Below are 15000 nucleotides of genomic sequence, written 5' to 3' on the forward strand. Positions count from 1 at the left end.
CTTCATACCAGTAAAACATCTCCTTCATACCAGTAAAACATAGTCTTTATACCAGTAAAACATATCCTTCATACCAGTAAAACATCTCCTTCACACCAGTAAAACATCTCCTTCATACCAGAAAAACATATCCTTCATACCAGTAAAACATCTCCTTCATACCAGAAAAACATATCCTTTATACCAGTAAAACATCTCCTTCACACCAGTAAAACATCTCCTTCATACCAGTAAAACATCTCCTTCATACCAGTAAAACATCTCCTTCATACCAGAAAAACATCTCCTTCATACCAGAAAAACATATCCTTCATACCAGTAAAACATATCCTTCATACCAGTAAAACATCTCCTTCACACCAGTAAAACATCTCCTTCATACCAGTAAAACATATCCTTCATACCAGTAAAACATCTCCTTCATACCAGTAAAACATCTCCTTCATACCAGTAAAACATCTCCTTCATACCAGTAAAACATATCCTTTATAGCAGTAAAACATATCCTTCATACCAGTAAAACATCTCCTACATACCAGTAAAACATAGTCTTTATACCAGTAAAACATATCCTTTATACCAGTAAAACATCTCCTTCATACCAGTAAAACATATCCTTTATAGCAGTAAAACATATCCTTCATACCAGTAAAACATCTCCTTCATACCAGTAAAACATAGTCTTTTTACCAGTAAAACATATCCTTTATACCAGTAAAACATATCCTTCATACCAGTAAAACATCTCCTTCATACCAGTAAAACATCTCCTTCATACCAGTAAAACATCTCCTTCATACCAGAAAAACATCTCCTTCATACCAGTAAAACATCTCCTTCATACCAGTAAAACATCTCCTTCATACCAGTAAAACATATCCTTCATACCAGTAAAACATCTCCTTCATACCAGTAAAACATATCCTTCATACCAGTAAAACATCTCCTTCATACCAGAAAAACATCTCCTTCATACCAGTAAAACATCTCCTTCATACCAGTAAAACATCTCCTTCATACCAGTAAAACATCTCCTTCATACCAGTAAAACATATCCTTTATAGCAGTAAAACATATCCTTCCTACCAGTAAAACATCTCCTTCATACCAGTAAAACATAGTCTTTATACCAGTAAAACATATCCTTCATACCAGTAAAACATCTCCTTCACACCAGTAAAACATCTCCTTCATACCAGAAAAACATCTCCTTCATACCAGAAAAACATCTCCTTCACACCAGTAAAACATCTCCTTCATACCAGTAAAACATCTCCTTCACACCAGTAAAACATCTCCTTCATACCAGAAAAACATATCCTTCATACCAGTAAAACATCTCCTTCATACCAGAAAAACATATCCTTTATACCAGTAAAACATCTCCTTCACACCAGTAAAACATCTCCTTCATACCAGTAAAACATCTCCTTCATACCAGTAAAACATATCCTTCACACCAGAAAAACATATCCTTCATACCAGTAAAACATCTCCTTCATACCAGAAAAACATATCCTTTATACCAGTAAAACATCTCCTTCACACCAGTAAAACATCTCCTTCATACCAGTAAAACATCTCCTTCATACCAGTAAAACATATCCTTCACACCAGTAAAACATCTCCTTCATACCAGTAAAACATCTCCTTCATACCAGAAAAACATCTCCTTCATACCAGTAAAACATCTCCTTCATACCAGTAAAACATCTCCTTCATACCAGAAAAACATATCCTTCATACCAGTAAAACATCTCCTTCATACCAGAAAAACATATCCTTCATACCAGTAAAACATCTCCTTCATACCAGTAAAACATCTCCTTCATACCAGAAAAACATCTCCTTCATACCAGTAAAACATCTCCTTCATACCAGTAAAACATCTCCTTCACACCAGTAAAACATCTCCTTCATACCAGAAAAACATATCCTTCATACCAGTAAAACATCTCCTTCATACCAGAAAAACATATCCTTTATACCAGTAAAACATCTCCTTCACACCAGTAAAACATCTCCTTCATACCAGTAAAACATCTCCTTCATACCAGTAAAACATCTCCTTCATACCAGAAAAACATCTCCTTCATACCAGAAAAACATATCCTTCATACCAGTAAAACATATCCTTCATACCAGTAAAACATCTCCTTCACACCAGTAAAACATCTCCTTCATACCAGTAAAACATATCCTTCATACCAGTAAAACATCTCCTTCATACCAGTAAAACATCTCCTTCATACCAGTAAAACATCTCCTTCATACCAGTAAAACATATCCTTTATAGCAGTAAAACATATCCTTCATACCAGTAAAACATCTCCTACATACCAGTAAAACATAGTCTTTATACCAGTAAAACATATCCTTTATACCAGTAAAACATCTCCTTCATACCAGTAAAACATATCCTTTATAGCAGTAAAACATATCCTTCATACCAGTAAAACATCTCCTTCATACCAGTAAAACATAGTCTTTTTACCAGTAAAACATATCCTTTATACCAGTAAAACATCTCCTTCATACAGTAAAACATATCCTTCATACCAGTAAAACATATCCTTTATACCAGTAAAATATCTCCTTCACACCAGTAAAACATAGTCTTTATACCAGTAAAACCACTTCAACCAAGCCTTAATCCAGGCCATACTAAAGAACAGATTAAGATGGTCAAATCAGGCTTTTGAGAGATAAATTAACAATACCATGAGTCATATTTCTGTCAGGTAAACGTATGCACTCTGAAGTACCAATCACCACTGCATGACGGACAGAAACAGGAAATACAGCGCAGCTATCAACCATCGTCTACTTCCAGGGAACACAAACAGCTTCACATATCAAGCATATGGTAGGAGCAACTGAGGTTGCTATGCCAACCATACTCATGGTTTGGGGTGCACTCACTCACGCAGGCACACACACACACACACACACACACACGCACACACTAATAGGATTATGCGTGTGTCTGGGAATACAGTAATCTAACTCTGCGAGACAGAACTGCACTTATGTGCAGGTGTTATAATGCTTCATAGGGACACAGAGGGAGGTGTTATAAGGCTTCATAGGGACACAGAGGGAGGTGTTATAAGGCTTCATAGGGACACAGAGGGAGGTGTTATAAGGCTTCATAGGGACGCACAGAGAGGTGGTACAATTACGACAATTCCTTTTTCCTGATGAACCCCCACGACCCGAGTTCAACTGAACTGTGTATCAGAGAGCTTTCCACAGCACAGGGCCGACCCAAATCACAATGTGCTGGCTCGGATATGTACTTTTCCATTGTACCATTGTCCTCTCCAGCACTGTTTCAGCAGCGACGCTGGACTGGCAGAACCAGGCCAACCCAGTACAGCTCAGCTCGACGGGCGTAAAGAAAGGTCTGGAAGTGACCCCAAAAAGCTAGACTGTAATAAGCTGGTGTTAAACCGCTAGTCCAGTGCCCCCCAGTTCAAGGCTAAGACTAAAGCCCACCCAAACAAACACACACACACACACACACACACACACCCCAAACACACAGCCCCCATCAGCCCAAATGACCTACTGTCATAATCTGTTACAGGTCACACAGGGATGTCACAGCAAACACTTGACACTCTTGACACCTGACAACCACGAGTCCTGTTTCATCCCTCCTCTCCTCTCCTCTCCTCTCCTCTCCCCTCCTCTCCCCTCCTCTCCTCTCCCCTCCTCTCCTCTCCCCCCCCTCCTCTCCTCTCCTCTCTCCTCCCTCCCCTCCTCTCCTCTCCTCTCCTCTCCCCTCCTCTCCTCCCCTCTCCTCTCTGCCCCTCCCTCTTCTCTCCTCTCCTCTCCTCTCCCCCCCTCCCCTCTCCTCTCCTCTCCTCTCCTCTCCCCCCCTCCCCTCTCCTCTCCCCTCTCTCCTCTCCTCTCCTCTTCTCTCCTCTCCTCTCCTCTCCCCCCTCCCCTCTCCTCTCCTCTACCCTCCTCTCCACTCCTCTCCTTCCTCTCTCTCTCTCTTTCAACTCCCTCGCTCCATATCCTGCACTCATGCTGCCCTGGTTGCTATGGCATCAGCCGGGATGGAGGATGTGTGTGTGTGTGTGTTGTGTGTGTGTGTGTGTGTGTGTGTGTGTGTGTGTGTGTACAGTGTGGCAGAAAGCCCAATGCAGACGTCAGCTCTACCTGCAACACTGTTACCATGGCCACCATAAGCGGAGAGATATCAATGAACGAGAGAGAAAAGAGAGAAAGAGAGAGAGAGAGAGAGAAAGGGACTGAGAGAGAGAGAGAAAGGGACTGAGAGAGAGAGAGAGAGCGAAAGAGAGATAGGAGAAAGAAAATAGAGAGTGACGGGAGGAAGGAGCGAGGGAGGAAACGAAAGAGGGAAGAAAGGAAGAGGAGGTGGAGAGGGAGAGATAGAGAGATAACCTCTACATGCAAATAAAGGTGTATCCCCCCCTCCCCCCCCCCCACTGGGACCTGTGATCTCTCCTGTCTGACTGGCTAATGAAGACATATGGTAGCGACGTGGAGTGTGTGTGTGTGTGTGTGTGTGTGTGTGTGTGTGTGTGTGTGCATGTGTGTGCGTGTGTGCGCGCGTGTGTGTGTCTGAGAGAGAGAGAGAAAGACAGTGGGAGAGAGAGACAGTGAAGGACAGACATAGAGAGAGAGAGAGAGAGAGAGAGAGAGAGAGAGAGAGAGAGAGAGAGAGAGAGAGAGTGTGAGTAATACCAGGGAGATGGATGGCGGCAGGTAAATGAGTCTATTAGATCGGTGCCAGCGCTGTTAGGAAGGTCATCAATTCGCATCCTACAGCTCTTTTAGAACCAGCCGCCCCAGCCCCTCTCCCCCTCCCCCCCTCCCCCCTCCCCCTTCCTCCTCTTTCCTGCCTAGCGCCTCCAGTTAAACCACCACCTCCCCCCCCCCCCCCCACAGACCCCCCTATCTCCCCCTACCCCCCCAACCAATGCCTTCTGTCACTCAGTAAAGCCAGTGAGACAGCTCTAGCTATGTACAGTCACAGCCAAAAACACTGACCATAACTAAGTCAGTGAATCATCTATCCACTAGTTAGACATACGCCGAGTCATGGACAAAAATATTATAGGCCCCCCCTATCTGCACTTCTGTCAGATAATGCCCCATACCAAAGAAGCTCCATTCACATGTTTATTTCTATTGTTTGCATTGGAACAACACAACAAAACGTGACGTTAGAATTATAAGGTTCTATCTCCATTTTTGTCAAAAATGAGTTTTTTTTACATAATCTGATCCATTAGGTGTTTATTAATGCCTGTGTGGTGTTATTTTTAAAATGTTGACATTTTAGTTAGTAATTAATAAAATACAAAGGTTCCATCTCACAAAACATAATGGAATATAAAAACTTTGACGCTCAATATCTCTGAACTGCCCTAAACGGAGATAGAACCTTAGAATTCTCAGCTCACGAAAAGCGAGGAAAAAAAGCTGAATCTGATCTAGAAGTTAGAAAGTGGCGCGTTATCTGAGAGAAGAGGCGATATTTCTGTCCGTGACTGTCACTGTACGTCTAACTAGCGGGTCGATGATTCACTTATTTAGTCAAATGTATCGATTGTAAGACGCTTTAGAATAAGGCGTCTGCTAAATGCCCCAAAGAATAAATCAAAATGCTGAAACATGTATGGATGGAGAGGTGGGGGAAGGGAGAGAGAGAGAGAGAGAGAGAGAGAGAGAGAGAGAGAGAGAGAGGAGGGAGGGAGGGGGGGGGGGGGTAGGGAAGAGAGAGGGAGGGAGAAAGGACAGTTGGAATGTGGCAAGGACGAATCTTAGGCACTCGTCGTCCTCTGACACTCTGTCGAAATGCTGACACACACACACACGCACACACACGCACGCACACACACGCACACACACACACACACACACACACACACGCACGCACGCATGCACGCACACACACACACGCACGCACGCACGCACATGTGCTCGCACACGCACTCACAGACACACACACACACATATTTACACATGTGCATGCACACACACACACACATGCACGTACACACACACACACTCTCCCCTCCCTTATCTCAGCAGCATCCAGCAGAGATGAAATGGAGACTCCTTAAGACCATGATTAAGACTCCTGGATGTGTGTGTGTGTGTGTGTGTGTGTGCGCGTGTGCGTGTGTGTGCGTGCGTGCTTGCGTTAGTGTTGCGTGTGTGTGTGTCTTCATGCCTGTGTGTGTGTGTGTGTGTGTCTTCGTGCCTGTGTGTGTGTGTGTGTGTGTGTGTGTGTGCCTTCGTGCCTGTGCGTGCGTTAGTGGTGTGTGTGTGTGTGTGTGTGTGTGTGTGTGTGTGTGTGCCTTCGTGTCTGTGCGTGCGTTAGTGGTGTGTGTGTATGTGTGCGTGTGTGTGCCTTCGTGTCTGTGCGTGCGTTAGTGGTGTGTGTGTGTGTGTGTGTGTGTGTGTGTGTGTTGTGTCTTCGTGCCTGTGTGTGTGTGTCACCTGTGTGCCTGTGTGTGTGTGCCTTTGTGTTTGTGCGTGCGTCTGTGGTGTGTGTGTGTGCGTGTGTGTGTGTGTGTGTGTGTCCCTCACCCTTGTCCATGAGCTGGTTGAACAGCGAGACGTTGGAGAAGAAGAAGAGGTAGGCGAACATCTGGGCCTGGATCTCCGTGTGGACCTGGTACCCCTGCAGCAGCTCCTGGGCGCTCTGGAACACCTGACCCAGAACCAGAATCATATTATAATAATATTATCATTCTATCATATTTAGCTGACACGTTTATCCAAAGCGACTCACACTGAAGTGAGTGGGTACAATTTTCAGTACATACATTTACATTTTGGGCATTTAGCAGACGCCTTATTCCAAAGCGACTTACAATCGATACATTTGACTAAGCAAGTGAATCATCAATCCACCAGTCGTAGCAGGAAGAGTAATCTAGCTCAGGCCCGGGGCCATTGGCAGTCGTCGTGATAGAAGAAAAAAAAAGAAGAAAAAAAGTATATATTTATGTTTTTTTAATTTTAATTAATATAGACAGTGGAGAAACAGTACAAGGGGGACAATTATTTATTAATATACGGTCTCAAACTCACAATCTTAGCGGTGTTAGCGCCATGCTCTACCACCTGAGCCACAGAGGACCTCTGTAGACACGTAGGGTTGGATATTCATACCTTATAATATGTTATAACATATCATATGTAATACATATGTCTGCTCATCAAAATGCTCATCAAAATGTTCGGACTTTTCTTTTGAAACGTTTCAACATGGTTGAGAATCACAACACAAACTCGCTAGTCAAGCCCAAAATACTGCAACATCGCAATGGATTGGGTGAGTAATCCCCACTGCTACCTAGTTAACTAGAACACTACTTTACATTGTTACCTAGTTAACTAGAACACTACTTTACTTTGTTACCTAGTTAACTAGAACACTACTTTACATTGTTACCTAGTTAACTAGAACACTACTTTACATTGTTACCTAGTTAACTAGAACACTACTTTACACTGCTACCTAGTTAACTAGAACACTACTTTACATTGTTACCTAGTTAACTACAACACTACTTTACACTGCTACCTAGTTAACTAGAACACTACTTTACATTGTTACCTAGTTAACTACAACACTACTTTACACTGCTACCTAGTTAACTAGAACACTACTTTACATTGTTACCTAGTTAACTACAACACTACTTTACATTGTTACCTAGTTAACTAGAACACTACTTTACATTGTTACCTAGTTAACTAGAACACTACTTTACATTGTTACCTAGTTAACTAGAACACTACTTTACATTGTTACCTAGTTAACTAGAACACTACTTTACACTGCTACCTAGTTAACTAGAACACTACTTTACATTGTTACCTAGTTAACTACAACACTACTTTACACTGCTACCTAGTTAACTAGAACACTACTTTACATTGTTACCTAGTTAACTACAACACTACTTTACATTGTTACCTAGTTAACTAGAACACTACTTTACACTGCTACCTAGTTAACTACAACACTACTTTACATTGTTACCTAGTTAACTAGAACACTACTTTACATTGTTACCTAGTTAACTAGAACACTACTTTACATTGTTACCTAGTTAACTAGAACACTACTTTACATTGTTACCTAGTTAACTACAACACTACTTTACACTGCTACCTAGTTAACTAGAACACTACTTTACATTGTTACCTAGTTAACTACAACACTACTTTACATTGTTACCTAGTTAACTAGAACACTACTTTACATTGTTACCTAGTTAACTAGAACACTACTTTACATTGTTACCTAGTTAACTAGAACACTACTTTACATTGTTACCTAGTTAACTAGAACACTACTTTACACTGCTACCTAGTTAACTAGAACACTACTTTACATTGTTACCTAGTTAACTACAACACTACTTTACACTGCTACCTAGTTAACTAGAACACTACTTTACATTGTTACCTAGTTAACTACAACACTACTTTACATTGTTACCTAGTTAACTAGAACACTACTTTACATTGTTACCTAGTTAACTAGAACACTACTTTACATTGTTACCTAGTTAACTACAACACTACTTTACACTGCTACCTAGTTAACTAGAACACTACTTTACATTGTTACCTAGTTAACTAGAACACTACTTTACTTTGTTACCTAGTTAACTAGAACACTACTTTACATTGTTACCTAGTTAACTAGAACACTACTTTACATTGTTACCTAGTTAACTAGAACACTACTTTACACTGCTACCTAGTTAACTAGAACACTACTTTACATTGTTACCTAGTTAACTACAACACTACTTTACACTGCTACCTAGTTAACTAGAACACTACTTTACATTGTTACCTAGTTAACTACAACACTACTTTACATTGTTACCTAGTTAACTAGAACACTACTTTACATTGTTACCTAGTTAACTAGAACACTACTTTACATTGTTACCTAGTTAACTACAACACTACTTTACACTGCTACCTAGTTAACTAGAACACTACTTTACATTGTTAGCAGGCTCACAAAACAAGCTGTGTTAGCTGACTGGCGACACGTCATTGATTTTCAACAACGCAGAAATGTATTCAAATTTTTTGAAAGAAAAATCTGAACATCAGATCCCGACATGAGGACCACAGCATTAGAATGTCACTGTCGATATCCCCGCGGTGGCGCAGCGGTCTAAGCATCAGCCTCTGGTGCAAGCTGCCCACCGGGGACTGGGATCGAATCCCGGTCTCGCCAGACCCGGATATGGCCGGGGCCCACAGGAAGCGGCATATTGAGCGGCCGCTCCCAAGGGGGGTATAGGACTATTTCCGGACACGGATCCGTCGCGCAACACCGCTCCCGGGGTGCCGGAATAACGGTGTTGGGCTCGAGGAGCCAGACAGCTAGTCTGCCTGGCTATCTCCTCTGTAAGGTACGACCATGTTTAAGTGTGTGTGGGTCACTATACCTGCAGGACCCTGCGAACTGGCTCAGGAAACCCTGTACCGCCTCTCCAACAGGGCTCAGAACTGTCCACAGGGAACGGGTTACAGTCCAACAGACCAGGTAACACTACATACAGAGACTGGAGAGAGAGAGAGAGAGACACAGTGTTAAGCCACACACACACACACACACACCGATCTCCCTCGGAATGGATCGTATCCTAGAGAGGGATACTCCTCATCCCTCCCCAGAGACCCCCTCATCCCTCCCCAGAGACCCCCTCATCCCTCCCCAGAGACCCCCTCATCCCTCCCCAGAGACCTCCTCATCCCTCCCAGAGACCTCCTCATCCCTCCCCAGAGACCCCCTCATCCCTCCCAGAGACCTCCTCATCCCTCCCAGAGACCCCCTCATCCCTCCCCAGAGACCTCCTCATCCCTCCCAGAGACCCCCTCATCCCTCCCAGAGACCTCCTCATCCCTCCCAGAGACCTCCTCATCCCTCCCCAGAGACCCCCTCATCCCTCCCAGAGACCTCCTCATCCCTCCCCAGAGACCTCCTCATCCCTCCCCAGAGACCTCCTCATCCCTCCCCAGAGACCCCCTCATCCCTCCCAGAGACCCCCTCATCCCTCCCCAGAGACCTCCTCATCCCTCCCAGAGACCCCCTCATCCCTCCCAGAGACCTCCTCATCCCTCCCAGAGACCTCCTCATCCCTCCCAGAGACCTCCTCATCCCTCCCCAGAGACCCCCTCATCCCTCCCAGAGACCTCCTCATCCCTCCCCAGAGACCTCCTCATCCCTCCCAGAGACCTCCTCATCCCTCCCCAGAGACCTCCTCATCCCTCCCAGAGACCTCCTCATCCCTCCCAGAGACCTCCTCATCCCTCCCAGAGACCTCCTCATCCCTCCCCAGAGACCCCCTCATCCCTCCCAGAGACCCCCTCATCCCTCCCAGAGACCTCCTCATCCCTCCCAGAGACCCCCTCATCCCTCCCAGAGACCTCCTCATCCCTCCCAGAGACCTCCTCATCCCTCCCCAGAGACCCCCTCATCCCTCCCAGAGACCCCCTCATCCCTCCCAGAGACCTCCTCATCCCTCCCAGAGACCCCCTCATCCCTCCCCAGAGACCCCCTCATCCCTCCCCAGAGACCTCCTCATCCCTCCCCAGAGACCTCCCCAGAGACCCCCTCATCCCTCCCCAGAGACCTCCTCATCCCTCCCAGAGACCTCCTCATCCCTCCCCAGAGACCCCCTCATCCCTCCCAGAGACCTCCTCATCCCTCCCAGAGACCTCCTCATCCCTCCCAGAGACCTCCTCATCCCTCCCAGAGACCTCCTCATCCCTCCCAGAGACCCCCTCATCCCTCCCAGAGACCTCCTCATCCCTCCCAGAGACCTCCTCATCCCTCCCCAGAGACCCCCTCATCCCTCCCAGAGACCTCCTCATCCCTCCCCAGAGACCTCCTCATCCCTCCCAGAGACCCCCTCATCCCTCCCAGAGACCCCCTCATCCCTCCCAGAGACCCCCTCATCCCTCCCAGAGACCCCCTCATCCCTCCCAGAGACCTCCTCATCCCTCCCCAGAGACCTCCTCATCCCTCCCAGAGACCTCCTCATCCCTCCCAGAGACCTCCTCATCCCTCCCAGAGACCTCCTCATCCCTCCCAGAGACCCCCTCATCCCTCCCAGAGACCCCCTCATCCCTCCCAGAGACCCCCTCATCCCTCCCCAGAGACCCCCTCATCCCTCCCCAGAGACCTCCTCATCCCTCCCAGAGACCTCCTCATCCCTCCCCAGAGACCTCCTCATCCCTCCCCAGAGACCTCCTCATCCCTCCCAGAGACCTCCTCATCCCTCCCCAGAGACCTCCTCATCCCTCCCCAGAGACCTCCTCATCCCTCCCCAGAGACCCCCTCATCCCTCCCAGAGACCTCCTCATCCCTCCCAGAGACCTCCTCATCCCTCCCAGAGACCTCCTCATCCCTCCCAGAGACCCCCTCATCCCTCCCAGAGACCTCCTCATCCCTCCCAGAGACCCCTCATCCCTCCCCAGAGACCTCCTCATCCCTCCCAGAGACCTCCTCATCCCTCCCAGAGACCTCCTCATCCCTCCCAGAGACCCCCTCATCCCTCCCAGAGACCCCCTCATCCCTCCCCAGAGACCTCCTCATCCCTCCCAGAGACCCCCTCATCCCTCCCAGAGACCTCCTCATCCCTCCCAGAGACCCCTCATCCCTCCCCAGAGACCTCCTCATCCCTCCCAGAGACCTCCTCATCCCTCCCCAGACCCCCTCATCCCTCCCAGAGACCCCCTCATCCCTCCCCAGACCCCCTCATCTCTCCCTCATCATCCCTCCTCATCCCTAACCCTCATCCCTCCTCATCCCTCCTCATCCCTCCCAGAGACCCCCTCATCCCTCCCCCTCATCCCTCTTCATCCCTCCCAGAGACCTCCTCATCCCTCCTCATCCCTCCCAGAGACACCCTCATCCCTCCCCAGACCCCCTCATCCCTCCCCAGACCCCCTCATCCCTCCCTCATCCCTCCCCAGACCCCCTCATCCCTCCTCATCCCTCCCTCATCATCCCTCCTCATCCCTCCCTCATCTCTCCCTCATCATCCCTCCTCATCCCTCCTCATCCCTCCCAGAGACCCCCTCATCCCTCCTTATCATCCCTCCTCATCATCCCCCCTCATCCCTCCTTATCATCCCTCCTCATCATCCCTCCCCCTCATCCCCCCTCATCCCTCCCAGAGACCTCCTCATCCCTCCCAGAGACCCCCTAATCCCTCCTCATCCCTCCCAGAGACCCCCTCATCCCTCCTCATCCCTCCCAGAGACCCCTCATCCCTCCTCCTCATCCCTCCTCCTCATCCCTCCCCCTCATCCCTCCCCCTCACCCCTCCCCCTCGTCTCTCCCCCTCATCCCCCCCCCCTCACCCCTCCCCCTCCCCCTCATCCCTCATCCCTCCTCATCCCTCCCACTAATCCACTTATTTTTTTTCCATTTTCCTTTCTTCAGAGTGGGACAGTCCCACTCATATTTTTTGCTTTTTTATTGGACAGATCCAGTGAAGACAGACAGGAAAGTAAGGAGAAGAAGGGAGAGAGAGAGAGGGCATGTCAGCAGGGCATGGGGCCGGATTCTAACCCATGCCGGCATATGTGTGCCCTGTAGACCGCGGTGCTAGGCCCCCGGACCCCCCCAGGCCACCCTAATCCACTTAGAACCACTTGGCTGTTTCTAGGATCTGCTGCTTGTACAACATATTGGCCTCAAAGTGAAGACTGAATCTGGAACGGGTTGGGGTGGTTTCCACGGTTTCCACACGGTTTCCACGGTTTCCAACTTCCAGGTGGTGACAATGTTTTTGTCGGCGATAACGCAGTCGAGTGGTTACCGTGGTGACGTGGCCAACAGTGCTAAGCGGTTCCCTCAGAGAGGCACAGCAGAGGCAGAAGGCATATTAGCGAGCGCATGTCACACACACACCGCCAGCTCAACCGGCCAATGGAGTCATTACATTGAGCTAAAAAGGAAATCTTCTCTCTCTCCCATTACGGATAATATCTCCAAAATGACTGGACGATGATCGTATCGTCTAAAAATGCTCTGGATCTGTAACGACTGCTCCCATTGGCTGAGTACCCGGCACCCCCCCCCCCCCTAGTAGTTACCATGGTGTCGGTTACCTTGGTGACATAGTAGACGCACTGTTGGAAGGTGTACATGATCACCTCCTCCAGGATCGTCATGGCCTCCTCATTGGCTGATATGGTCGCCGATAGCAACGACTCCTTCGACCCTGCAGATTGACACAGATAGATAGAGAGAACGATAGATCAGATATTAGGAGCGTTTTAAATGGACCCAGTAAGGAAAGATGAGTCTGAACAACCACACTGGCGAGCTCTCCGTCTCTGTTTCCGTTAGTAAACATCCTGAGAGAGATGGAGAGAGAATGAAAGAGGTACACATATCTCTGGTGTGTTGTTTGTTTTTGTCTGTGTGTGGGTTTAGTGCTAGACTCACTAGAGAGAGAGACAGAGAGAGAGAGAGAGAGAGAAGAGAGTGAGAGAAAAAGAGAGAGAGAAAGAGACAGAAACAGAGAGAGAGAGAAAAGAGTGAGAGAAAAAGAGCGAGAGAAAGAGCGAGAGAAAAAGAGACAGAGACAGAAACGGAAAGAGAGAGAGAGAGAGAGATTGAGACCACTAAGGCAAATATCTGATGATATCTGGTTGTCTAGTCAGGAGGTCGTAGGGTTCTGTGGACTGTTTAATGACCCGTCCCTGTGCTGTCCTGTCCTGTCCTCTCCTCTCCTGTCCTCTCCTGTCCTGTCCTGTCCTGTCCTCTACTGTCCTGTCCTCTACTGTCCTGTCCTGTCCTCTACTGTCCTGTCCTCTACTGTCCTGTCCTGTCCTCTCCTCTCCTGTCCTCTCCTGTCCTGTCCTGTCCTCTCCTCTCCTGTCCTCTCCTGTCCTGTCCTGTCCTGTCCTCTACTGTCCTGTCCTCTACTGTCCTGTCCTGTCCTCTACTGTCATGTCCTGTCCTGTCCTGTCCTGTCCTCTCCTCTCCTCTCCTCTCCTGTCCTCTCCTGTCCTCTCCTGTCCTCTCCTGTCCTGTCCTGTCCTGTCCTGTCCTGTCCTCTACTGCCCTGTCCTGTCCTCTACTGTCCTCTCCTGTCCTCTACTGTCCTGTCCTCTCCTCTACTGTCCTCTCCTGTCCTCTACTGTCCTCTCCTCTACTGTCCTCTCCTGTCCTGTCCTGTCCTCTACTGTCCTGTCCTGTCCTGTCCTGTCCTCTACTGTCCTCTCCTGTCCTCTCCTGTCCTCTACTGTCCTGTCCTGTCCTCTACTGTCCTCTCCTGTCCTGTCCTGTCCTCTCCTGTCCTCTACTGTCCTGTCCTGTCCTCTACTGTCCTCTACTGTCCTGTCCTGTCCTCTACTGTCCTGTCCTGTCCTCTCCTGTCCTCTACTGTCCTGTCCTGTCCTCTACTGTCCTCTCCTGTCCTGTCCTGTCCTGTCCTGTCCTGTCCTGTCCTCTACTGTCCTGTCCTGTCCTCTCCTGTCCTCTACTGTCCTGTCCTGTCCTCTACTGTCCTCTCCTGTCCTCTCCTGTCCTGTCCTCTCCTCTACTGTCCTCTCCTGTCCTCTACTGTCCTCTCCTGTCCTGTCCTCTCCTGTCCTGTCCTGTCCTGTCCTCTACTGTCCTGTCCTGTCCTGTCCTGTCCTGTCCTCTCCTGTCCTGTCCTCTACTGTCCTGTCCTGTCCTCTACTGTCCTGTCCTCTCCTGTCCTGTCCTGTCCTGTCCTGTCCTGTCCTCTACTGTCCTCTACTGTCCTCTACTGTCCTGTCCTGTCCTCTACTGTCCTCTACTGTCCTGTCCTGTCCTCTACTGTCCTCTACTGTCCTGTCCTGTCCTCTACTGTCCTCTCCTGTCCTGTCCTGTCCTGTCCTCTCCTGTCCTGTCCTCTCCTCTACTGTCCTCTCCTGTCCTGTCCTCTCCTCTCCTGTCCTGTCCTGTCCTGTCCTCTCCTGTCCTGT

The 15000-nt window shown here is 48.1% G+C and overlaps 1 protein-coding gene across 1 annotated transcript in view; it reads right to left on the minus strand.

Annotated features, from left to right (window-relative positions):
* The window catches only part of radil (Ras association and DIL domains), a gene marked incomplete at both ends in the record, with an annotated part of 50920 nt that overhangs the window by 11883 nt on the left and 24037 nt on the right, over positions 1-15000 (minus strand). The window contains 3 exons of the mRNA XM_080523726.1: positions 6574-6697; positions 9474-9590; positions 13150-13262. Coding sequence (XP_080379852.1) covers positions 6574-6697; positions 9474-9590; positions 13150-13262 — 354 coding nt within the window. The remainder of the gene's footprint in view (positions 1-6573; positions 6698-9473; positions 9591-13149; positions 13263-15000) is intronic.

This window comes from Nansenia antarctica (assembly GCF_963989245.1).
Source record: "Nansenia antarctica genome assembly, chromosome: 2".
In the NCBI taxonomy this organism is placed as follows: domain Eukaryota; kingdom Metazoa; phylum Chordata; class Actinopteri; order Argentiniformes; family Microstomatidae; genus Nansenia; species Nansenia antarctica.